Here is a 24,871-nt window from a genome sequence, read left to right as displayed (position 1 = left end):
ACTAAAACTACAGAAGAAACTTTTAAACACTAAGGCTCCCTACTCCCTCTTTAGTATTATGCTAAATAGAAGAAGAAAGAAGTAATACGTTTATTGATCCCCTTGGGCAAATTGCTTCTCTGCATTAGACCCATGAATGGTAGTGAATACAAACACACACCAGTGAGCAATTCTTCACACACACTACGGGCATTTTTTATATGCCAATACATTTTTTTTTTCGACTCTTTTAGTGAGCTATGATGTGTATACATAATGAGCTATAAATAATAATCAGAGATTGTTGTGTCCTCGAAATCAAGTTCAGTTTTAAGATTCGGACACTCGGTGAAAATGGCTTAATAGTTCCCTACAATGTAAATAGGAAGCCATTTAATACACAGCTTAAGAGAAAGATTAATGAGCACATGTTAATTATAAGTCACCTAGCAACCAGGCATCAACAGGTTGGGGGGTGGGGCAAGGGAAGAGAATGATACCCAAACAAAACAGAAACACAATGTGAAATACATTAACAGAGTAAACAACACAAGACTTTCTTAAATTACACTGAATCCCTCGAAAGATTCAGTTTACATCTCAGATGTGGGATGTCTCAAATTGTTTCTAGTTTAATGATTATAAAGTTTATAAAGATTATATGTTTTTATTTGAGATCAGTTTACAGCCATTAAAATCTTGTTGAAAAACTCAAGAACCCCAAAACAAGAACCCAGCTTTTTTACTTTGTTCCATCAAGAGATTTTGCTTGAAATTTTTATTGTGCTGTGTTCTGCTCTGAAACAAATTAAGTATTCTAGAGAGAACAGGTGCAGCTGACACAGAGCAGTGGTGTTTTTTGACATACAGCAACAGTTCTGAGTCAAACCTCCCCTTTTGCTATCTCAGAGCATACACAGAGCTTAGAAATCCTTCTGGCCTCACTGCACATGGCAGATTGTCTTGCTGCCTCTAATATTTCTTCTGCCATCAATGCTGGCATGGGATTGGGCACGGGGTTTTCTTGTTGTTATACATCAAAAGTGAGGGCTTCCTCGTGAACAAGACTTGTAGTCTAACCACAAGAAGAAAAATATATATTTATTTATATTATTTTTATGTATATATATTTTTACGTTTTTTTTTTTTAGTTTACAGTTTATATTTAAGCAAAGGATTCCTACAGTCCAGAGATGTTTGTTTGGATTTTGCATTTACAGAAAAGGCTTTACTGGAGACACAGAGAGTTTTCAAAATGCTTGACCAAGACAAGAGTGGTTTCACTGAGCACGCTGAACTACACGCTAATACAACACTACCATGTCAGTGTCTCTGCAGCGCTGATCTCTGTTCAACACTTCTCTGTGGTGGTCATGGCCATTGAAAAATAGTTTTATATTAGCACTATAATACGCACATATAGGTTAAGCTCAGCAAATAAAATCAATTTTTCAATTTATGGCTGATATTGGGGTATGTCTGTGTTAACTGCAATTGCATTAATGTTAAATCATTTGTTGAAATGTAAATTTGAAAGTTATTTAGAGCTGCTTTGTTTTTAAATGTATTTTAAAATGTACCCATTTGTTTCTTTATATTATGCCTTGTTTCTTTACACTGCAATGTTGATTGTGGAGTCAGAAACCTGTAATAAAAAAAATTCAAGGGGACTATTGCCTGTTTTGCCATGCATGAATTTTTTTAAGCTTCAGATAAAATCCCTATTATGTCACAAATAAGAAAAGGCAAAGGATCCAAAAGTAATTGTTATATGACAAGGTTAACATTAAGTAAATTAGGTCAATTTGGTATTAATCTTTCTTTATTTTACAGAATTCTCTGCTCTTGTCAGCATGTCTTGAGTGAAGAGTTAAAAAGAACTGTAGGGAAAATAGCTCAGCATGTGAATTACTCTGAAATGTATATAAAGTAAACAATATTTCAGCAGTAATAAACCCTCAAAAATAATCAAGAAATTATGACCTTCTTTGCTCAATTTGCCTTCAAGACCCTGATATATTTGGTTTCATTCATTCATTGTCTGTAACCGCTTATCCTGTTAAGGGTTGCGGTGGGTCCCCTGGAGGGGGTGCCAGTCCTTCACAGGTATTTGGTTTCAATCAGAATTTCAATCAGATGTTTCGTTTCCCTGTTAAAAAATGTCAGAATCATGAAATATTAAATGCATTTACCCATATGGAGAAGCTGGAGGACCGCAAAATAAGGCGCTTTCTTTTAGGCCATATATTCAGTTCATCCTGTCAAGCACTTACTGCTGTCTAACCACAGAAAGCATCCTCTGAGATTATTCCTGACCTTGAGAACACACATTAGTGTCCCTGAACACAAACCAGAGATAGAAGTGATTACACTGCAATAATGAATTTCTCTCATATCTCACTCCATTCTGAGGGCAATGCTCTGCCCTTGAATGAAAATTAGACAAAATATATAAGAGAATGTAGTTTATATTTCTTGAAATGTATAGAATTTTAAATGCAGGGGAACGTCGTAATGACACTACTGGCACTTAGAGTTACTATCTGTAGGTTCCCCAGATTTAAAAACTTCACCAGAATTAAAAAAAAAAAAAAATCAAACACAAATACGTGGAGAACGAAAAAAGGGAGAAGATTTCCGTCTTCATACGGAAGAACACATTTTCCAGATAAGTGGGAAAGAGACCCGATAAATATCACGTTACACTTGAGTCGCATAGCACACATTTTACTCCAAACACTGGGAGTGCGGTGGGGCACAGGCGCTGCGGATGCCCTCTTCTGTTTCGCATAAGGGTTTAGAGCATCCCCTTTTGAAAGGATATAAATAGCACAATATGACTAGTAGACACATTTTTTGTCGAAACTATAGCCAACCTAAGCATATGGTGTCCGTTACAGCCCCGAGGAGAAGAGTATAAAAGCGCAGGAAGAGGAGAGTTCCCCAGGCCACCGAACCTCTCTGGAAACTTGAACTGTCGCCAGTGCAGCACTAAGGTGAGTCTCCTGCAAGAGAAGGCCGCATCACTACCCATCAACTCCGCACTTCATATCCGTCCGCGGCTCATACAATTTTTGGTTTCCTTGGAATAATTTTTAAAGACAAGAGGACAAGTGATGGATCCAAAACGGACCTACTCTTTCACACAGCAGGACTGAGAATCTCTCAGATCATCTCCTCAGTTTATGGCTCACCAAGGACTTTCTTCGGGCTAAAGGATGAACTTGCAAAGTGGTTTGCTACCACCGTTTGTGTCGTACATTTGCACTGTAATTTGAAGTGCATGGTAAACTGAATGTGGGAGAGGAATTAGAAGAAATGCCGTTTCATGTGGGTTAAGATTATCTCTGGCGGGGGACCAGCTAAAATGGTGGTTGATAGCTGTACTTTGAATCATGAATGTGGAGTCAGTTACTGAATTGAGCATCAGTAACTGATGGGTTAGTCTTATGAAGAAGTTCGTCTGGAGCTTTCATTTCTGCCATTACAGTCCAAAAATAGGCCGTGTTTAGACCATAATGAAGCTATACTTTTATATTTACAGCTTATATGTTTCCATGTGTAAAAGTCTAATGCTTAAATATCATTGATGTTTGCAGATACTTCACAATGTCATTCGCTGGAATTCTCAAGGATGAGGACATTGCCGCAGCCATTAAGGAATGTGCTGGTAAGACACGGTCCATATTCATTTTACATTTCCTTTCCTTAATTCTCTAGTTATTCAGAATAGTAAAATTAATATAAACTGAGTGTAAAAACGAATGTAATAGTTTACTGCGACCAGTATAGAACAAAGTTAACAGCATTTCTCACAATTTCCAGCTGCTGACTCTTTCAACTACAAGACCTTCTTTGCCAAGGTTGGACTGAGTGGAAAGTCCTCCGATGATGTCAAGAAAGCCTTCTTCGTCATCGACCAGGACAAGAGTGGCTTCATTGAGGAGGATGAGCTTAAGTAAGAATCTAATATATTTGTGGCAAGATCATTTTAAGCTAAAAAAAGACCATATTAATATTATTTTTAACTGGTTTACACCTCTCTCCCTACTTCAGGCTGTTCCTGCAGAACTTCTCCGCTGGTGCCAGGGCTCTGACTGATGCTGAGACCAAGGCCTTCCTTGCAGCTGGTGACAGTGACGGTGACGGCAAAATTGGAGTTGATGGTATTATATTTCTTTAACAAATCTGGTAGATTTTTTTGGTTGAGGAAATCTAGATTGTTAAAATTCAAGTGGTGACAAATCTTGAAGTTCAAATTATATGTAAAGATCATAACTAACTTCTAAATGTCTAACTTCTCAAATTCTACTTGTGATTGGCAAGTTGGTTATTTTAGGTTTTTCATCTGATTATATTTTTTAGTTAAATATATTAACTCAATATATTTTTCTTTGAAGTTTGTATAATTCAATTGTTCTTGTATAATGACTTGTCTATGTGAATAGAAATCTATGGGACTTACTCAAATCCAAATATGGAAAAAAATTTAAATAACAAGGCCAACTGAAATCTGTCTTACATAACTGGACTCACATTATAACTGAAGCCAGGGAAATAACTGCATACTGTAATTATTCAATTACCAAATGTCCAGCACATTCTTTTGGATCAACTTGGAATGCTGGTCTGTCCAAAATATAATATATGCACTATGGCACTTAGTAGAACTGATTGGTTATGAACTTTAAGGTATAATTGCTACATCTAGATTTAAATGTCATATTATTTTTGAATTATTTTTTTATTATTATTTCTAAAGGGATCATTCTATAAGCTCTTGCTTTTGTAGCTTTGAGATGATCTACATCAAATTACTTACATAAACATGTTTTTTCCTCCTTTTTTCAGAGTTCGCTTCCCTGGTGAAGGCTTAAGCACCCAAGGAACCATACTTTCTGGAAATAGGTCTTTACGTTTGTAGATGACTTGTCTCCAATATTTAATTTAACTTTTTTATATTTATTTATGAATAACCATCACTCTTTACTCCAAGGAAAACAAGTTCAGTCTCTTCAAAAATCTATTTATTGTTCACATTGTTAGGTATTATAATTTTGTAATTGTAAACTTGACATGTGATAATATACAATGTCTTTTGCACTTTTGAAATAAATTTGCATTTGGCGTACATCTGTCTCATCTTGAATACTTAACATACCTAGTTTTGCCTGCAATAGCAGTTCAGTGATTTCATTAAATGAAACAAACATAGAAACATGGAAGAATTTAATTAACAAGTTCTGTCAAAAGAATTACAAAGGTCACACACCTGGTGAAACAGAGGAAATATTTTCATAAGTAACAAATGACATAATTGGACCAGTTAGAGGCAGGATCATTAAATCATGCTAAGCTCAGTGATCATCACCAAAGCCACCTGTTGGCAATAGCTGATAATGTGTTTTTAGCTCCAGCTCTGGCTGAAGTGTAGTACTGTACTGCCATTTCACCACTAGGATCCACACAGGATTCCTTAGCCATGCTCAATTCGTATCATCCTCCTATGTATGCACTGAGCTGCAGCACTGTGCACAGGCATCAGTTACACATGCCTATTATTATACAAGATGGATCACTAACGCCGCATGTATGTACATATGTGCTGGAACTGCTTTACTATGCAAGTCTTTCCAGTCAACAGGATATTACCTTACTTTTACAAGTGCAGTGCAGTGCATGTTCTGCCCATGTCCTGTATTTAATTCCTTAAAGAGCCCATATCATGGAATACCACATTTCTTTCACTTTTTTTAAAAACAGTTTGTCACTTGGTAGTATCTTTTGCTGTCACTATGGTCATACATATGGTGCATATTCAGTGTTTTTAATTAAGGAACATAATTGAACCATATTCTATAATAATTGTAGATTTTAAAGTGTTAATTTCATATGCTTCATTTCATCTCCAGGACTACATCTGGAATCATCTCCATGTTTTTTTATTACAAATCTTACAAATATTTTTATCCTTAAAAATATTTTATATATCCTTCTGAAGAGGAGAATGTAGTGTACCTTTAAGGCACAGAGCTGGACTTTAAAACCACTGTAATACCTTTAAAGGTACATTTACACTGTACTATTAGTGACAATAATGTGCCTGTACCTGTGCCTTTTCTTTTGTACCTGTACCTTTACTTTTTTCTGAGAGTGTATGATATATAGGCCCTTTGTTCAGCAATTATTTGTTATGACTAGTCAGTTTATAAATGCTTCAGCATTTGTTTATATTAAAGTGGTAATTGTAAAGCAGCAGATGAGCATCACTTTGCTGTATGTTGAAGAATCCACATTAAATTAGACTTCTGTAGTGTTGACTCCTCAGCTTCAAGATATATGGATTTGGAATGAACAGTCTTCTGTTTCTCTTCAAAAAGTATGCAGTGTCTCATTTAGCACCATTCCCAACAAGTAGCTGCTGGTAGGAGGGGAACTGGCTGGAGAATTAGAAAAATAAATGTATTAAAAATCTGATTAAGCTGAAACTTAATCAGCTTAATCTATTAAAGCTATTGTTCAGTGTACAGCTAGAAACAAACCTTCTATTTTCAGGTCAAAGGATTATTAAAAATAAAAATACACAACTTTACATTGGTGAGGTAAATTTTGAAAAACATGCGAAGAGATTACCATAGCACCATTTCTCTTAGCCCAGCTATAAGTGCAGCCTAGGATTCTGTGGTTTCAAAACAAAGAGAGTCATGGCTGCTGTTGTCAGGGTCAAATAACCTGGGTTTTTTGAGTGAGCCCAAGGGTAAACAGTGTAAAGTGTAAGTTCCAGACACTTTGTGTCTGAGCACCTATAACTATTATACTGGACATATCATGAAATATATTACTTTTTCTGTGCATTAATAAATTAATGGACCTAATTTTATTTCTTTGCACAAAGATGAATTAAATGGAGTAAAACAGAGGAGTAAGGTGAAATTAGAGGGCTGATTAAATATGGTGAAAATTATAACATAGAAGAAATAGAACCAAAAATGTAAAGCTTCTGCTCACTCAATTCTCACTGCTGTGCACTCGCACTGAATTGAGCTATTCAGTTCAATTCAGCTATTCATCATCATTTAAAGGTATAGGCACTGAAAACAGCTTTTCTGAAGAGGACTGTTTAGACTGGGGAGAAAGGTGTTGTGGTGCCTGATCTTTCAGATATTCTGAGGAAAAAAGAACTGTTAAATACATTTCATTAAAACCCCAGAATTGTGTTAACCTGTGATAAAGGGGAATAATACATTTCCTTTAATATTATAGTGTACAGCACAGACTCAGTGGTTCCCCGGAGAGCTCAGGACAGGGCTGTGCAAAGAAACTCCTGAAGTTTATGTTGCTGTAGTTCATAATTGTGCTGGTGTTGTTTTGTGTACTCTACCATCCTCCAACATCTCACAGATTTGTAAGATTCTCTGATTTCTCTGGACCCACGTTGATCATGCTCAGGATGAAATGGTTAAGGAAGATGAATGAATTAATAAAAGTGCTGTTATCTTTGCCTTCTTTGCTACATTGGTGTGAAGTGGGACAAGGTAGAAGAGATAGAAGAGACTTATCAGTGAACTCAACCGCAAACAATATCATGGTTTGATCCTCGTACTGGCTCCACAACAAGGATGCAGTGATTGCATGTTCTGGGTGGGCTAGCACTGCTGGCTGTCCACAACACATTGCTACCAAAAGACCTTGGGCATCATGTGTGTCTGGCAGCCACTGACAACGCTGCAGCAGGTTCCATGTTGCATTGGGAAGAAGACTCCATCCCTCCTAGCTGATGCTATAGTCAAAGGAATTGCTGTAGAATTAACTTTTAGTCACTGGGACAACCCTATGGGAAAAGCAGTGAGTTCTGTCAGCCACAGGATCCACAGTTCCAAGTTCAGCTCAGGTGCAGGGCTATGCAAAACAATTCCGCAGCCCTGGTAAAATTTTTGTTGTGATTGTTGCTGTGTATGTTGTTCTAATTTGGTTTACAACTGTGTTTGTGTGATTGTTGTGTGTACAGGGGCAGTGGTTTTGTGTTATGTGGTAAATCACAGTTCTCATATATCTCATCCCTTGATGTTACCCTCCCCTGAATTCTGTGAGTTGTTAAGCATTTGGTGGGGGGCTTTTTATAAAGGCTGTTCCAAACTGCCTGTTTAATAAAAACATTCTGTCTAAAAGGGCTACATTGTCCTTGCCTTTTTTAAATGCTTTTGCCACAGTATAGCCCTGAAAACATATTGGCAGATTGCAAATAAATTGAATAAGCTCAAATATCAAATTAAAAATTAAACACGCCTGTTTTTTGCCACATTAACCTTCTTTAATTCCCAGCCTCATTCATTTATAAGGCTTTCAGCATAGTAATGGAAAGATGCAAGCTGTTTACATTACTCTCAAGTCGGGGTCTGGGAATACTTAATGAATATGTAATGGTTTTTATGGGATTTTTCAGCTCATATGTTAATTTTGTTAACTCTGTTTACAATTCTGCATGTGATAAACAATAGACACACATTCATTCATTTTCCATTGCCGCTTATTCAGTTTAGGGTCACGGTGGGTCCAGAGCCTACCAATAATGTGAACACTCATTAGCAATACACAAATATTTGAATATGTACAAATTCGCTGGATTTTTCCATGTAACGTACACATATAAATTTTCTGTGCAAACAATGCATTATTAAATATTAATTCATAATGATTGCACCCTTTTAAAAAGCTGGACACAACTTCAGCTCACTGATGGTCAAATAAAAATAGGGAACTGTTGTGGAACTTTTTTTACTGCCATTACTTTGCAGCTTCTTTTGCAATATGCCTCCTAACATGATCTTGCAGGCATCATCTGCCACTAAACAGGAAGGCTGTACAAATTTCTGCAAACACAAAGTATCAACAGAAATCTGGTGCACTTACTTTAATACAATAAAGGAATATAACATTTATTTAATATGTATTTCAATGCCTAGTAACTGCAAAGCTTTGCTCCAACTATAAATGCAAATATATGGGTTTTATTTCTCCTGAGGAAAGTTACCTTGCTTGGCCATGGACTTTTCTTCGTTATTCAGAGGAAGAAATGCTGCCGTTCTCTGGCCGAGTCTCCCTATCAGCTGCGTGTATTATTAGCGTGGGAGGGGGGATCATAAGGACTTTTACATATACGTACATTTTAAGCCATCATTTATACGCTTTAAAAATAGAACAGCCTGACTGCTGGATCCGTTTTTCGACCAACTGCTTTGCATGCGGTGTCCGTTACATTATGTCTCACATTTGGGTTGAGTAGAGAGAGCTGGACTATATAAACTGGAAGGCGAAGGAACCGGAGATCACTGCGGTTGCCAGATTCATCGCTCCGAAATCACTTCCACAGCCACTAAAACACACACAGAGGTGAGTGCCCCAGCGACCGAGGAGGTGTTTAAGCGAAACTCTGTAGCGTCCCCGGCTCAGAAGAACAACAAGGTCCAACTCAAACTTCTATATATATTTTTTTTTTGGATTGGGACTTTTCCGATGGAGTTCACTTTTGAGGTCATAGCACCAGCCAATGGGAAGAATTCACAGACTTGGATGTGACGTCATTTTACTAAAAACTGGGATGTTTTTTTTTAACTGAGACTGGTTCTAGATTCTATCTTAATGCAATGCCAGCCATCTTAAACAACAGGAGAACACTGAAGACTTGTTTCACTGTGTGTGAATAATGTGTGAACTAATGTGTGTTTTATTGGTTTGGTTTCCCTGTCAGGGATTAAAAATTCTGAACTACAATTTTATTTATTTGTTTTTTAAATTCAAAATATATTTTTGCTGGTACAAGGCTCAAACTTTGTCCAGGAAACCAAGCCAAATCTCTATCATCACAGAACTGTGTGTGGTGTTATCTAATCTCTTCAATTATTTCTCTGTTCCTTTCAAGCAAAATGGCTTTTGCTGGTATTCTGAACGATGCTGACATCACTGCAGCCCTGCAGGCCTGCTCAGGTATTGTGTAAAAGAATAAAGTCAATTAAGCTGACTTTTCAGGTGTAATAGTTGTAGAAATAAAAATAATGTATTTGATTTCCAGCTGCTGACTCCTTCAAGCACAAGGACTTCTTCGCCAAGGTCGGCCTTTCTGCCAAGTCCGCTGATGACGTCAAGAAGGCTTTTGCCGTCATTGACCAGGACAAGAGTGGCTTCATTGAGGAGGATGAGCTTAAGTAAGGACCATTTTGTTTGTTTCTTTTAAATCCCTTTTCCCAGTTGACATACATCAAACATGCATTGCATTATTATATATTTTTTTATCTTACACTTCTCTACTTTCCCAAGGCTGTTCCTGCAGAACTTCTCCGCTGGTGCCAGGGCTCTGACTGATGCTGAGACCAAGACCTTCCTTGCAGCTGGCGACAGTGACGGCGATGGCAAAATCGGAGTTGATGGTATTATATTTCTGTAGAAATACTGCTAGATTTACGGTTAAGGAAATCCCATAAACCTAAAACAGTAGCACTATTTAGGAATGGCATCAAACCTACAGGGCTGGGAGATTGTAAATACTAGGGCTGCATCTGGTATCTGCAGCCTCATCTGGAGTGTATGGATACCGAAATCCACAGATGCTCCAGTCCCTAAAATAAAACAGCATAGTAGCTGCATAAAACCTATGCATATGTTCCCAGAACTTGAAATCATATCTAGATTACTAACAACTAATAGAATATAAATGCTATGTACATAGTTGCTATACTGTGTTGTTTAGGGGTTAATGATAAGAAAAAATGTCTGTAAATATTCAGTACAGACACAACCATTATGATCTAACTGCACAGGACTCTTGAAACACACAGATATATGAACTGTAAAGGCTAATACTGCAGTAATAAATAATATAAATTGTACTGCGCCGTATACTGAAATAGTAGATATGCCTTTAATTCTAAAAACATAGAATTAAGCTGAGAGTGAACAAGGACAACTTGATGGTTATGATCAAACGTCAGTGGTTACACTTATAAAACTGGCAAAAAGGGCTACTAATACAAAATTTGTATTAAGGGTAGCATATTCTGAATTAGCATTTTTATATTGTTGTTACAGGATGTTATGGACAGTTTACTTTTACAATTTAGAATGATGAGCTTTAGATTTTAAAGTTAATATTAGCCATTAGAGCTTGGATATGGAGACATCTGTGAAAACATGAATGCATAATTTCACTTATCTATGTTTTCATTTATTTCAGAGTTTGCTGCCCTTGTGAAGGCTTAAGCACTCATCCTGTTTCTGGAGTTGATGGTAAATTATTTTCTTCTTGTCTATAATGCTATATTTCTCAGTGGTTAATAAAGTGCAGTGGTCACTGCATGCTTCTAGTCCTAGACTACTTTCAGTAGAAAATCCTAGCTCGACGTTCTGTGTAGTCCAGGACTAGGCTTAAGAATGGTCTGGGAAAGCAACCCAATATGTATTTGTTAGTTTCTTAGTAAAGATTATAAATTATGGGTTGGTTTCCCAGACAGGGATAAAGTCATGGACTATTTTCTGCTTTCAATTGAAAATCACAATTCAAAAGGCTGTGTAGTGCTGGACTAGGCTTAATCCCTGTCTGGAGAAACCACCCCTATATATTTAATGGTTTGTAGACACCTGTTTACCCAATGTTCCTTCTAAACCCAAGGGGAGAAGAGAGCTTGCCCACATTATGCTGCAGTAACTGCCTGTAGTCTGTTTGCAAGGCTTTAGCTGTTGGATTACTGTGAGGTTTTGATTACATTCAGCCACAAAGACATTACAGGGGTCTGGCACTGATGTTTTGTTGTGATTTCCTCTGGTTCACAAACATCACTCCAGCTTGTACAAAATGAATTGGATGCTGCTACATCAATCCAGAAAACTTCAGAGTGTTCCACTACTCTTCACCTCAGTGTTGGGTGTATTTTTACCCAGACTTGGCATAAAACATGGTGAAATTAGGCTTGGCTGCAGATGCTCCAGAGCATCCTTTTCTCTCTAAGACAGTCTACAAGTGTCTACAACCTTTGAGGATATAGTTTATTTTAGAATTTGTGATAGATCACTCATTTAATTTGTTGATATTGTTCACTTAAGCGCATTTTTATCATTTCACTGAAAAACTTCACAGTTGAAGTACATAATTCTCATTCCAAATGTTGAAATTTCCAATATTTTGTTTTGTTTAGAGTTTGCTGCTGTGATCAAACAATGACAACTGACCACAACCTCTTGCTGGAAAGGAACAACACTGCCCAAAAACCTCATCTCAGTCAAGCTGATTTTTCTACATGAGTTTGACATGCCTGCACACCTTCTGCTCCCAAGCTGCGCTCTGTCCACACTGACATTTTACTGTACATTTTACATGGTTGTTTTTTCTCGTGCCATTGACATGGATTTGGAGTTCTGAACAATCTGTGATGCACTTTTTGGGAAAGGATGGTGAGAAAGCAATAAAAGTTCTTTTTCATGTTTGTGTCTTCTTGCATTCCTTAATTTTTAGACTGGGTGTCACTTTCTTCTCCTACCCTTTTCACTTGTATCGTTCACATTCTAATGAATTACTGATGACTATTTAAAACCACTCTAAAGTACATGAAATATCCATGAAACATTTAGATCTCGCTGCACTGCATCTGATCACCACAGGGTGGTGCTTCACCCCACAATTGAAAACATGTCTCGCACTTGCAGTATCCATTCAATATGAAGAATTTCAGTATGCTTCAGTAGGAGGGATGTCCAATCTTATTTATACCGGCTGCCAAAGGAAAGTACTTTGTTTGCGTACTGTTGCTATCTGTTCTCCAACAGAATGCAGTTTCTGTGCACAGAGTAGAGTATGTAAAGGGATAGTTCACCACATTGAAACACTATCGATGGGTTCCGTGACATTAGAGTCTGTTTGGTAAGCCTGTCGCCGGGCTCCAATGTCGTGTCGCTTCTTTTTCTGTGACAGGACAACCTTGGGGCCCCTAAAACCATCATTCCGTTGTCAGCTCACAGGTTAGTGACATAATGTCAAACTGGTAAGAAAGGTCAAGAACACTTTAATGTATATCTCAGGATCATTTTTGTAAGGTAGTCATGAAACCATGAAAGCATTAAAGGTATTTTCTGAAGCTAAATGTCTGCCCTTGTTAATCCCTAGATGGGGACTACCTAGGGACACTAGGTCCTGTCAGCTTTTTCAGGCTGCTATATTGCAGGTGTAACCAAAGAAGGCTATGAACCAAAGAAGAAAACTTAAAAAGCCCGAGAATATCAGAGAATACCTATTTAGTACTTTAAAGTTCACAAGCACCTCAAAATGAGCTAAGGATCTTGCTTCAATAATTAGAAATTGACCACTCATGCCAGACCGCTGGCACCCCCTCCAGTGTGTTCCTGCCATGCGCCCAGTGTTTCTGGGTAGGCTCCACACCCACTGCGACCCTGAACTGGATAAGCGGTTACAGACCATGAATAAATGAATCTGTAGAACTAGAGACAGAAAAGATGGGTGTTATGTTCTGAAATGCTATACCCTTAAACCGATTTAAAAAGCATTTTTGTAATAATTAATTCTAGTATGACCTGTAGGCAGTTGTCAAACTTTAGAAAATATGGATGGATGGATGGATGGATGTATGTATGTATGGATTGATAGAAAATTAGATACTAAGCAGAGCTGTTTGAGGAGATGGGGAAACAACTCAACACAGGGTTTCTGGACCCTGCTCTCTGAAAGGTAAATTGGATCATCTTCAACCCTCTACTCCAGACACTGCATGCATTGTACAATGCGGAGTTCGGGGTGCTTCATGTGCTTGGCAGTGGCAGGTGACAGAGCACGGTATCTAGACCTGTATGGTCTTAGAAGCAGGTAGAAATTGAATATTATGAGATCTGACACCAGATCATTTTTGGCCCATTTTGGCAACTTGAGCCAAAAATATAAGGAAAAACACAGAAAAAAAAATACTACGTATGGGTCTCACAGCTCATTCAAAGCCCCAGCAATGGACAAAGAACAAAGTCTCACCAGTAGTTCAGGGAGGCCAATCCCCGGAAACTTCATCCAAATGTGCTCAGTCAACCGTCTGCCCATTAGCTAAAAAGAGGGAAAATAACCTGCAAGTAACTAGGACTTCAGCCACTGCTCAGCGTCAGTCACCTCTATTGAGTCAGGGTGCACTTCCTTTCTTTGTCCTAGTGAGCATGTACAATTTGCCCCTGGATCAGTTGGCCCTACCTCGCACCAAAGTCACAGCTTTGTTGGTGGAAGAGGTTTTAGTCTGTGACCTGGATAAAGCAAAGAGACAATTTGGAAATCTTCAATGAAGGAAAGTTAGGGTGGCTTATATTTGCATTAGTTTCTCATCCATAATAAAGACAAACGCCTTCCAGTGGTGTAGCAGTAGAGCACAGGACAACCATCCCTCACCTCATCTGTTTGAGCCCAGCTTGAAAGAATGTTGAAATAAAAGTGATTTAAAAGGGATTTTGTGGGCATATGTTCAGGCATGGAGAGACCACAGACCAGGCAAACACTTGAAGTAATTTCACATTAGCTTAAAGGTGATGTTCATGATACACATTTTAAAAATAAGCTCTCAGGTCTGTTTGCGTAATGGAAAAAAGTTTTGTACACAGCCCTGACTTGGTAAATGGGAAACAAACTTGATTGGGTCCAAACTGACTTTCCCTCTGTTGCTCACTCAGGCACAGCCAAGAAACAGCATCTGGAGCTGTTTGGAAGGTGGAGAAGGAAAAAATTACATTAGAAATGTTATTACTGACACGTGTTTTTTTATATTTGAATATATAAAATGTGTTTATTAATTTTTAACACACACACACACACATATATATATATATATATATATATATATATATATATATATATATATATAGATTAGCTAGTAGAGTTAAATTACTACACTAATGGTGTAACAGTTCAATTGCTGTGTGGTAATTCAAATATTGAGTAAAAACTTACAGACAAGTTAATCTTCAAAAATCGAAAAAACTACAGCTGGCTTCTTACTCAAACATACTGTTCCACATTAAAAGATGTGGAGGTTCTGAATAATATAAACAGTGGGGATTTGTATTTGCTGTGAGAACAGTACTTAAACAAAAATGAGCAGTCTGAAATTTGTATGTCGGAGTTTGGAAGCAGTAGCTGAGAAAGATGTCATAGTCCACAGGGCACTGGGGTATTTGCTCATTCTTCTGAGAAACAAGGTCAAAAACTACAGAGAAGTAGAAAGAGGTCAGGAGATTAACCAACCAGAATGTACACTCACCCATTTGTGTGATGATCTGTGTCGTTCCTGGAGATTATCTTATAACAGCCAGGTTACGAGATGCATGCTTTCTTACAGGTATCCGCTTAGCTTTTAAAATACTTGAGGTTTGCCTTCAGGTTTGCTCATTTGGACCAAGCCTTTCCTTGTGGGTTTTCACCAATTCTGTGGAAGTGGCTGTTGTCCCTGTATAGGTGGCAGACATCAGAATATTGGTGTACAGACAAACTACTGTTCTTTTCCCACTCTCTGTGATAAGTGTGGCAAAGGTTACCATACTGTCAGGGTAACATAGGAAGGTTCAGCAACTGTATGTTGCATCTGAGGGAAATGATGTATAAGACAACATAATCAGTGGAGCAGTGTGGTGGTCCTGTGGAGCAGCATGCATTTCACTTCACTGCGTCTGACTCACGTGATTTTGAGGGTATATTTCTGACAGAGTGGAGATTCCCCCTTAGGTGGTCTGCATGTGTGCAAAATCACTATGGTTTTGGAGGCAGCACTGCTTTTGAGGCAGAAGGAACGTAATTGGTTTTCAGCCAACAGGCGAGGATGAATATAATGAAAAAACGCATTGCAAGGAGATTTTCAAATACTGCACCCTAAACCCGTAAAGCTTTGCTTGATCCCATGTTTGCCGGTTCTGACTGTCAGAAATGTCTTAGGAAGAAATAAATGAATAAATGTGCAATATACATTATAATACTACTAAGTGCTCCTTTATGGACAGTGGAGCTGATAAAATGGACAATCAGTGCAGATACAAGGTAGGTTTCTAATTCAGTGATTGTTCAATGTGTGTGTGTGTGTGTGTGTGTGTGTGTATACAATATAAATAAATATAAAGTATATAAGTATAAATAAATAAATATATATATATACAGTACTTGCTCACCGTGAGTGTGTGTTTTTGTATGTGTATGTAAGTAGTCAGGTATGTGTGTGTGTGTGTGTGTGTGTGTGTGTGAGAGAGAGAGAGAGTGACGAGCGGATATGCACAATGATGGTTAATTAGGCTGGTGATGTAAGGATGTAAGCGGAGGCTGAGAGTGAGAATGTGATCCAGCTCCAGGTAACTCTATCATCAGCCCTGCGCCTGCCTTCACTCTATATAAACTCACCTGAGCACATTCCACACACACACACATACACAAACACACTGCTCATTCTCACTACTGCTACTGCAACCAGACCACCGGTGGACCTCACAGCTGTGAGTAACACATTCTACTATTAGCTAGTTATCTGAGATTTGAGACAGAGAGAAAGAGAGAGAGAGAGAGAGCTGTGTGTGTGTGTGTGTGTACTTATAAAAAAGCAAGAACAACAACAAGAACTTCTTTAGAGATTTAAGTAGGTACGTTTAAAATGTATTTAAATTTGCCTGCACTAATTCAAGTATGTGCTGCATTTCCATTATATTACATCCATGTCACTCAGTTTATTCACTTAAACTTGCATTAACTCTACTCATGTAACGCATTTCATATATAAATGCATTAAATGAATCATTGATTTGTAATTTATTATGTAAACCTATTCAAATAAACTATTTCATACTTTAATATTTTAATACATAGTTTTATGAAATGTCTGGATGAACATTTTATGACAAGACATGCAGTATGCCATTTAAAAAAGAGATTTTACAGGAATTTGTTCAGGAAACAAATGGACTAGTGTTAGATGTTAGATGCCATTGAGAGCTTAAAGAAAAGATATTCTCTTTGTTGATTTGAGCCATTGTGTTTATGTTTTGTAACTTATGCATGCGTTATTTATTCAATTACCTGTGCATGTCAATTCTGATCTCTTTTTATATTTGTTCCCTAACAGTATTAACATGTCACTCACTGATATACTCTCTGCTGAAGCCATTGAGAATGCTGTCAAGGACTGCCAAGGTAAGCCAACACACAGATGTTCAGCAGAAGGTGGCTTTTGCTTTTGACTAAATCAAACAAATGTCCTGTGATATTAAATAATGTCATTATATATGGAACTGTATATTAATATCTTTAATTTAATAATTGTTAAATTATTTTCCAAGTTTGACAGTTTTGTGCAAGGTAAAGCCTAGTGGCTTAAGTGCTGTTTGTTGTTGTAATGCAGTTTCACATATTGCTCTCATTGAAATCAGAAGATTTCAAGGTAAAATTTGTAATGTAAATCATTAAGCAAAATCAGACCTTACCTTTAATTTATTTAATGTAGTTATTTTTCAGTGTCATTAAAAGAACAGCATATATATATATATATATATATATATATATATATATATATATATATATATATATATATATATATATATATATATATATGATATATATATAATATATATTTACCAAAACACACAAACTTCAGCCACGGGCTGGCATGGTGGAGCAGCAAGTAGTGTCGCAGTCACACAGCTAGGGTTGGGGGTTTGAGTCCCGCTCTGGGTGACTGTCTATTAGATGTGTTCTCCCCGTGTCCGCATGGGTTTCCTACATGTGCTGTGGTTTCCTCCCATGGTCCATAAACACATGTTGGTAGGTGGATTGGCGACTCAAAAGTGTCCATAGGTGTGAGTGAAAGTGTGAGTCTATGTGTCACCCTGTGAAAGACTGGCACCCCCTCCAGGGCGTGTTCCTGCTTTGCGCCCTGTGATTCCGGTTAGGCTCCGGACCCTGAACTGGATAAGTGGTTACAGACCATGAATGAATGAACTTCAGCCACTGAATATTTATGAAATTCTTTACTATTTAGTGTGACCACACTTTGTTTTCATTACAGTTTCCATTCTCTTCATCTGACTCACTTTCATTTTTCTATAGAAATCTTATTCAAAGTTTTGCCTTACAAACTGGTTTCTTCTGACAAACCAAGCTATCACAAATACATTCAGTGATCCTGAGCCTTGGACTCTGGAGTGGCCAGTCCATTTTTCTAAGAAAATTTTTTGGTCCATTTATGTTTTTCAAGGGCTTCTTGATATTGTTATATATATCTTGTCAGATATATATTTTTCTATTTTGTCCAGTCTCTCAAAGATGAAAGCACAACTGAAGTGCCCTTGAGCAAGGCACCTAACCCCAAAATGATTACCAGGCACCAGTTTGGCTGTCCACTGCTTCGGATGTGTGTGTTCTTTGCCCAGAAACATTTGTATGTGTTTGTGTGTGTTCACTGCTATGGATGGGTTAAATGCAGAAGTCAAATTTCATCGTACTGTTGTAGAATGATTTCACATTTCCTGGGTACACTTTTAGTATTATAGCAGGTCCTGTGTGGTTGTTAAGAATGTGTGTCTGTGTTTGTGTGTGTGTGTGTGTCTGTGTTTGTGTAGCTTCACCTCATTCTCTTGTCTCCACTTGACAGCTCCGGACTCCTTCTGTTACAAGAAGTTTTTCCAGCTCTGTGGCCTGACCCAGAAAACTCCAGAAGAGGTCAAGAATGTGTTCCGCATCTTAGACGAAGACAACAGTGGATATATTGAAGAGTCTGAGCTAAAGTATGTCACACCTGATCAGTTGCATCAACAGAATTTTTTTTTCTAGATTAATTTCACAAATTAAGATTTTAAGAAACATTCTGATTATTATTAGATTATTAGTTTTATTATTAGTAGTAGTTATGAGGGATTACATACTTACTAAATGCCTATATATGTGTGTTGGAAATGAGCTTCTTTACAAATGCATATATGTGACTTTTGGACTACTTTTTGATTTTTGGACTACTTTTGTTCTTAGTAGATTTTATATGAGCATCATAAGCATCCAGCCTGGGTCCATGCTGCCAGAGTTCTAGCTAAGCCTTTCCTAACAGAACAACATAAATGCTGGCTTTTTTTTTTTTGGGGGGGGGGGGGGGGCACTTGTGCAGTTTATCTGCATTATGTAATTGTGTCAGCAGAACTTGAGCCAAAAGGCGTGAGAGATGACATTCACAGTTGTCCTTTTAGCATGACTAGTGTCTTTCTTTGCACACTGGCAGTGAAAATAGAAGGCTGGATATTTTTAAGTATTTTCAGTAGGCACGGATCTTTACTTAGAATTAAAATAACAAAAGAAATAAAACCATAAAAGAACAGATGTAACCTACAATGTCAGGACCAAGAAATGTTTTTTCTTTGTTTCTTTTACTTTTTTTTTTTTACTTAAAATTACTGAGTAGTGTATGTTCTTTCAGACCGATAGCATTGCTTTATCATCTCACATATGTAGATGTGTATTTTTCAAATCAGAACAAGAGTTTGTTCTGTTTCTCAAAGATGCAAGTTGAAAAGATGAAAGAAAAAGTTCATTACCTGTTTATCTAATATGTGTATTTTGTAATCATATTTTGTTAATTTATTTGGCCATTATGACTTAAATATGATTCATTTCATATATAAATGCAACTATAAATCAGTATTTATTCATATTCATATAGTTATTTGCGTATGAGATATATTAATGAAATCATGTCAGAAATTGAAAGTGTGTCTGATGATGAAGAACAGTAATGTATTTACTCTTTTATATGAATCAGGTTCTTCCTGCAGCGGTTTGTTCCAGGAGCACGAACTCTAACAGATAAGGAAACTAAAAGCTTAATTTCGGCTGCAGACGATGACAGTGATGGCAGAATTGGAGTAGAAGGTAAACTTTCTTTTATTTCAGCTGTAATTACGTTTTTCCTTGGCTTACGTTTTTGACTTGTGTATCTATTTCATTGTATTCTGTGCTTCATTGGTTCTAATGTATTCTTTGTGCAAACTTATACAGCACTATGTAAAAGTTTAAAGGCACCTGAGAAAATGAAATTTAAAAAGCGTTTTATATGAGCAGTAAGAGTTTCTTTGCTCGATAACACTACAAACCCCCCCACCCATTATTAGAATTGAAACAATGATTACAGTAATTTGTAATATTCTTTGAGTGAATATTTTGGTTTAACCTACACAACCTCAACCTAGACTAAATGAGAATTTTATACTAAATAATTCTCTCATATTTCCCCCATTTTTTTAGCTAGGTCACATGATGCTGCCAACTAGGTTAACCCATGCTTTCCCCAAGACACATGAAATCAATCACTGCATTTTTCAATTGGCTACAAACATAGCATGTCTTGACAGCCCACCATACTCAGAGGAGAACTATGTTTGTCCAGTTTTTATATGTTAGTTAACCAAATGCCCACATGGGCTAGCATTTTTCTCAGTGATGCAAAAGACTAAAAAATAAGTCTTTTGAGCTCTTTTGCACATATTTTTTCACATATGAACAAGAAAAAGTCTGGTTAAAGTCCATACAATAGTGGTTTGCTGTGCATGTGTGAAAGGGGCTTTGTGGAGCCACCCAGAAGGTTTCACCAGGGAACAGACTTGTGTTCTCCTGAATATAAGGTCAAAGTTTTGACACTTGCACCACTTGGGAGCCCCGCAAACTGATTTTTAAAGATGAAACATCATTTTAGGTAAAGTTTCAAGTTTAGTTTAGTTCAAGACTATGTATCAGGCCCTCTGAGCTTTTGAGAAAATGACTTTGCCACACCTACACTGTGCCTTTGTGCAGCAGTGCATTTGCAGTGTGTTTGATTTCACACCCAAGAGAGCACACAATGATTTATGGGTTGCAGCTATTTTGTCACTGCAGTAATTGGAGGACAATTGCTGACATCATTGCATTTTGGGCTGTGAGGCAGGGATCGGTCAGAGTGAACAAAGAAATAGAACCTGCAGATTTACTATGTGTTTGTGTGTTTGTTTGTGTGACTGTGTGTGTGTAATGTGGAGTTTTATTGACATCTGAATTAGAAATGTGTTGTGTGTCAGAGCACTCAATTAACATCAAGTGCAATGCTGTACATCCATGCTATGTGATACTACATCAGACCTGTCTGTCATGGAATTGGTTACTTTCAGCTTAACTGCAGTTGCACTGAAATGAATGGTGCTTTAAACTGACAAATTCAAATTTAAGTTAATCAAAAAAAGAATTGCAACTGATGAGACATTTGTGAACATATGTGCATTCTGACAATGCCTGAAATATCTTTCATTCAATTCAATCATTCAATTAGCATTGTAAACATTGTAAGGCCAAATATGCATGTGTTTATACATGCATATTATGATAAGGATATATAATATTCCTGCTATGGAGTGCTAAATGTAGAGATATTTTAAGATTTTAACAGAAACAGAATTGTTAATTAAGAGGTCAAAATGTACAAGCCTGTTTGGTTTCTTGCTGTGTAGATACTAATACGTTCATTTTATTCTTTTTATTGTTATTGAAATTAAGAAGGGCAGTCACACACAATTAATATTATAATGATCTGTTTTTCTGCTTCCTCCATAGAGTTCCAGACTATGGTCCTGTCTTAAAATATGGCACTCTATTCACTCCTGCTCTACTCTTCTAAATGCAGCAACTGCAGCTTTGTCTGTTTCTAAATATTTTTCAAACGCAGACATTTGCACACACTTGTTTTTATTTGCCTTGTGAACACATCAGATGACTGAATATCTGTGCTGTCGTCCCAGTCCTCACCCCAAATGACCAAGGACATGATTGTTCAGGGAAATAAATAAAGTCACTGTAACTGTAGCAATGTAGTGCTGTGTTATTTGAAATATTTGAATGTCCACTGTGTCATTTTAATAGTTCCCAAAACAAGATATTACATTCTATTAATATTTCATTAACAGTCCAAAAAGTTAATTCTTTTAAAACAATTCAGATTAAAAAACATGATGTGTTAAATACATTACGTTAGAATGAAAATCTAACATTTGATTATATACAACATCTTTAAAGCATTGGTAATCAAATTTTTATTTATTTATAAAGCTTTGTTTACATGATAAAGGAAAACAGCTTACTAATTTTATATTTTAATGTAAAATTATTCCCTTTATGCAGACCCACAATGTTCAAATTGGGTATATAAATACTCTTATACAATATTTTCACTTTTAAGTGTGTTTAATTTGATTAACTAGGACACTGTATCTCTCTACATGTTACATGCCTTAACTCTGCATTGCATTGTGCTGCTAGCCAGCAATGAGGGGTGAAAATGAAAGACTGAGAACCCTATGTTGTGAAAACAATTATCAAATCCCCACCAATATGACAGTTCTGAAATAAAAACAGACAACACAAGGTTGTGTTACAGTGACAATAACATGATTGAAGTAAATTATTAGTAGAAGTGCTTCTTATAGCAAATTAATTTTCTAAAGTTTTATTTGTTTATTTTGTTTTCCAATATTATCACCTCTCATCAAAACATAATCATCAAATATTGGACAAACTCACAAACAAATGTATGGTTTAATTCATTATCTCTTGTATTTAACAATTGTATGGTAATAAACCCACAAGAATCAACACATTCCTGAAAGAATTCACAGATTTTTAGATTTTGAAGAATTTAAAAATAAAACTGAAATTTTGCTAACTAAAAAAGAATGCAAGTATCTAAAGATATTATCATCATCATCTTATACTCTTGATGCAATTTAGGGCCACAAGCCCTTAAGATATACTGAAATCAAAAAATTAGAATAGCATCGCAAAACACAGAGTTGCTACAATTAAGAAATTTGTTATTTATTGTTTGCTTTGTTCTCAGTTATAAATGTTGTTTATAATCCAAGAACAATGCATTATTAATAGAAAATGAATATTTTATAGGTGAGCTGTTTTCACTGAAGCTCCAGCAATGAGTTTCAGAATACCAGAGTTAAAATTTAAAGCAAACTAAGGAGACACAAAAGGCAGGGACAGTGAGTGTAGGGATAAGTTTCAGTGAGAGGGACTCTCAGTGCCTGAGAAAGACACCTAACTCAGGTTACTGAAACCATTAGAGCAATGCCACTGAAAATGTAGTCCAGCACCAGCTTCCGATTAATTCTAGTTACTACACACTTTTACAAAATTACTTCTATTTGCACTATTGTTAAATGTGTATTGTTATATTGGGAGACCTACAAGATTTATTCTAAATCTATAGGCATTAATATGGAGTTTGTCCACACTGCTTCTATAACAGCTTCCACTCTTCTAGGAAGGCTTATGGAGTGTAAAATTCTTTGCCCATGACCAATAATTTCACAACAGGTACATGGCATCCCGTGGCATAATAGTTAGAGAAATGGGCTTGGGGCAACCAGATCCCTGGTAAGATTCCTATGAACGACAGGAAAATTGCAGGATATGGGAATAAAAAAACAGGGCTTTCCTTCTCCCCTTAGGTACCCTACTAACAGCAACTAACTCTAAATTTCTCCCTGGGTGCTGGGATTGGCTGCCTGCCAATCTGTTTGTGTGTTCACTGCTGCAAGTGTACTAGTGTGTGTGTGTGTGTGTGTCATCACTGCCATGGATGTGTTAAATGCAGAAGACATATTTAATAGTGTGTTGTACAATTACAAATAATTGCACAATTTATTTACAGATGTTTGTAATGGCAGACTTGCTAGGGGCTTGCTTGGGACCTTATGAAACACCTGAATTCAATGAAAATAGTGTATGTCCCCAAAACTTCTGTCCATACAGTGTACCAGACTAAATATATTTAGTTTTTAGGCTATAATTTTTAACTTACCCTTAGCTTAGTTCAAAAATGCCTCTTGACCCTGCTTTCAACATCATAGATGAACATGAACTTTCATTATTTGAGGTTTTATATGTTGTTATAAACCAGTACAAACCAACAAAACGTCAACATTAACAAGATCCATGCTGACATATAATATCATCAGACAAGCCTAAACAAGCAGCATAATAGCCTAAGCTACAGGTAGAAAAAAAATGAATAAACCAGCATGATAAACCAGACTAACCATAACAACATAAACTAGTACCAGAAAAATGTAAACCTAGATAAACAATGACCATGTCAAAATATAGGGACATATACCAGCATACCAACATAACTATCTCCAGACCAACAAAAACAGAATAAACTCGCAGAATACCATTATACAATAGCATCTGGCCAACATAAAGCACCATATGGTTCCTGTGCAAAGAAAAACATGTATCAAAATAGCAATTTTACAGAAGGAAAAAAACGTCTTACCTTTCAGTGGAAGTCAATGTAAAAAGATTTTATTCCAAATAATTTCTGAGATTGCTATTGATCCATTCATCATGAAAATTTCACTCAAGGTGAAGGACAGCAGCTGTGTTCCAATGATGTAGTAACTAATAATCGACAAATATGGTGATACATGTTTTTCTTTGGACAGTGACAATATACCAACACCATAACACAACACAAAAAGCAGCACCATAGCATTATATACCAGAATTAACAAACACCATAATCTGCCAGCACCATATCAACCCAAACCAGAATAAACACCAACATAAGCCAGCACTGTATCAACATTAACTAGAATAAACCAACACTCTAGCAACATAAATAGAATAGGCCTGCACCATATCAACATAAACCTGAATAAAACAGCACCATATCAACATAAATCAGAACAAATCTGCATAAACCAGAATACACCAGCCCCATATCAATATAAACCAGAATAAACCAGCACCATATCCACATAAACTACCAAAGTACCAACATTAACCAGCACTTGACCCAAAGGCCAATTG

At 36.8% G+C, this 24,871-nt stretch overlaps 3 protein-coding genes across 5 annotated transcripts; all 3 read left to right on the top strand.

Moving 5' to 3' along the window:
* Positions 1–2,886: 2,886 nt before the first annotated feature.
* LOC136691047 (parvalbumin-2) lies at positions 2,887–4,962 on the top strand. Of its 2 annotated transcripts, none has more exons than XM_066663305.1 (5): positions 2,887–2,975; positions 3,579–3,649; positions 3,805–3,937; positions 4,036–4,145; positions 4,831–4,962. In XM_066663305.1, the coding sequence occupies exons 2-5, from the start codon at positions 3,589–3,591 to the stop codon at positions 4,854–4,856; spliced, it is 330 nt and encodes a 109-aa protein (XP_066519402.1). In that variant the 5' UTR covers positions 2,887–2,975; positions 3,579–3,588; the 3' UTR covers positions 4,857–4,962. The 2 variants fall into 2 exon arrangements, with proteins under 2 accessions (XP_066519402.1, XP_066519401.1); XM_066663304.1 differs by lacking the exon at positions 2,887–2,975 and adding an exon at positions 3,108–3,213.
* Positions 4,963–9,180: 4,218 nt separating this feature from the next.
* Positions 9,181–12,417, top strand: LOC136691028 (parvalbumin alpha). 2 transcript variants are annotated; one of them, XM_066663268.1, is made up of 6 exons: positions 9,181–9,369; positions 9,899–9,963; positions 10,049–10,181; positions 10,294–10,403; positions 11,207–11,259; positions 12,165–12,417. In XM_066663268.1, the coding sequence occupies exons 2-5, from the start codon at positions 9,903–9,905 to the stop codon at positions 11,230–11,232; spliced, it is 330 nt and encodes a 109-aa protein (XP_066519365.1). In that variant the 5' UTR covers positions 9,181–9,369; positions 9,899–9,902; the 3' UTR covers positions 11,233–11,259; positions 12,165–12,417. The 2 variants fall into 2 exon arrangements, with proteins under 2 accessions (XP_066519365.1, XP_066519367.1); XM_066663270.1 differs by lacking the exon at positions 9,181–9,369 and adding an exon at positions 9,576–9,671.
* A 4,698-nt stretch (positions 12,418–17,115) lies between these two features.
* On the top strand, positions 17,116–21,630 carry pvalb9 (parvalbumin 9). Its single transcript, XM_066664537.1, has 4 exons — positions 17,116–17,176; positions 18,633–18,765; positions 19,788–19,897; positions 21,605–21,630. The coding sequence occupies exons 1-4, from the start codon at positions 17,116–17,118 to the stop codon at positions 21,628–21,630; spliced, it is 330 nt and encodes a 109-aa protein (XP_066520634.1).
* The last annotated feature ends 3,241 nt before the right edge of the window (positions 21,631–24,871 follow it).

This window comes from Hoplias malabaricus, chromosome 3 (assembly GCF_029633855.1).
Source record: "Hoplias malabaricus isolate fHopMal1 chromosome 3, fHopMal1.hap1, whole genome shotgun sequence".
Classification (NCBI taxonomy): Eukaryota; Metazoa; Chordata; class Actinopteri; order Characiformes; family Erythrinidae; genus Hoplias; species Hoplias malabaricus.
Note: the sequence above shows the minus strand (reverse complement) of the source record. Positions and strands in the feature narration are given on the sequence as shown.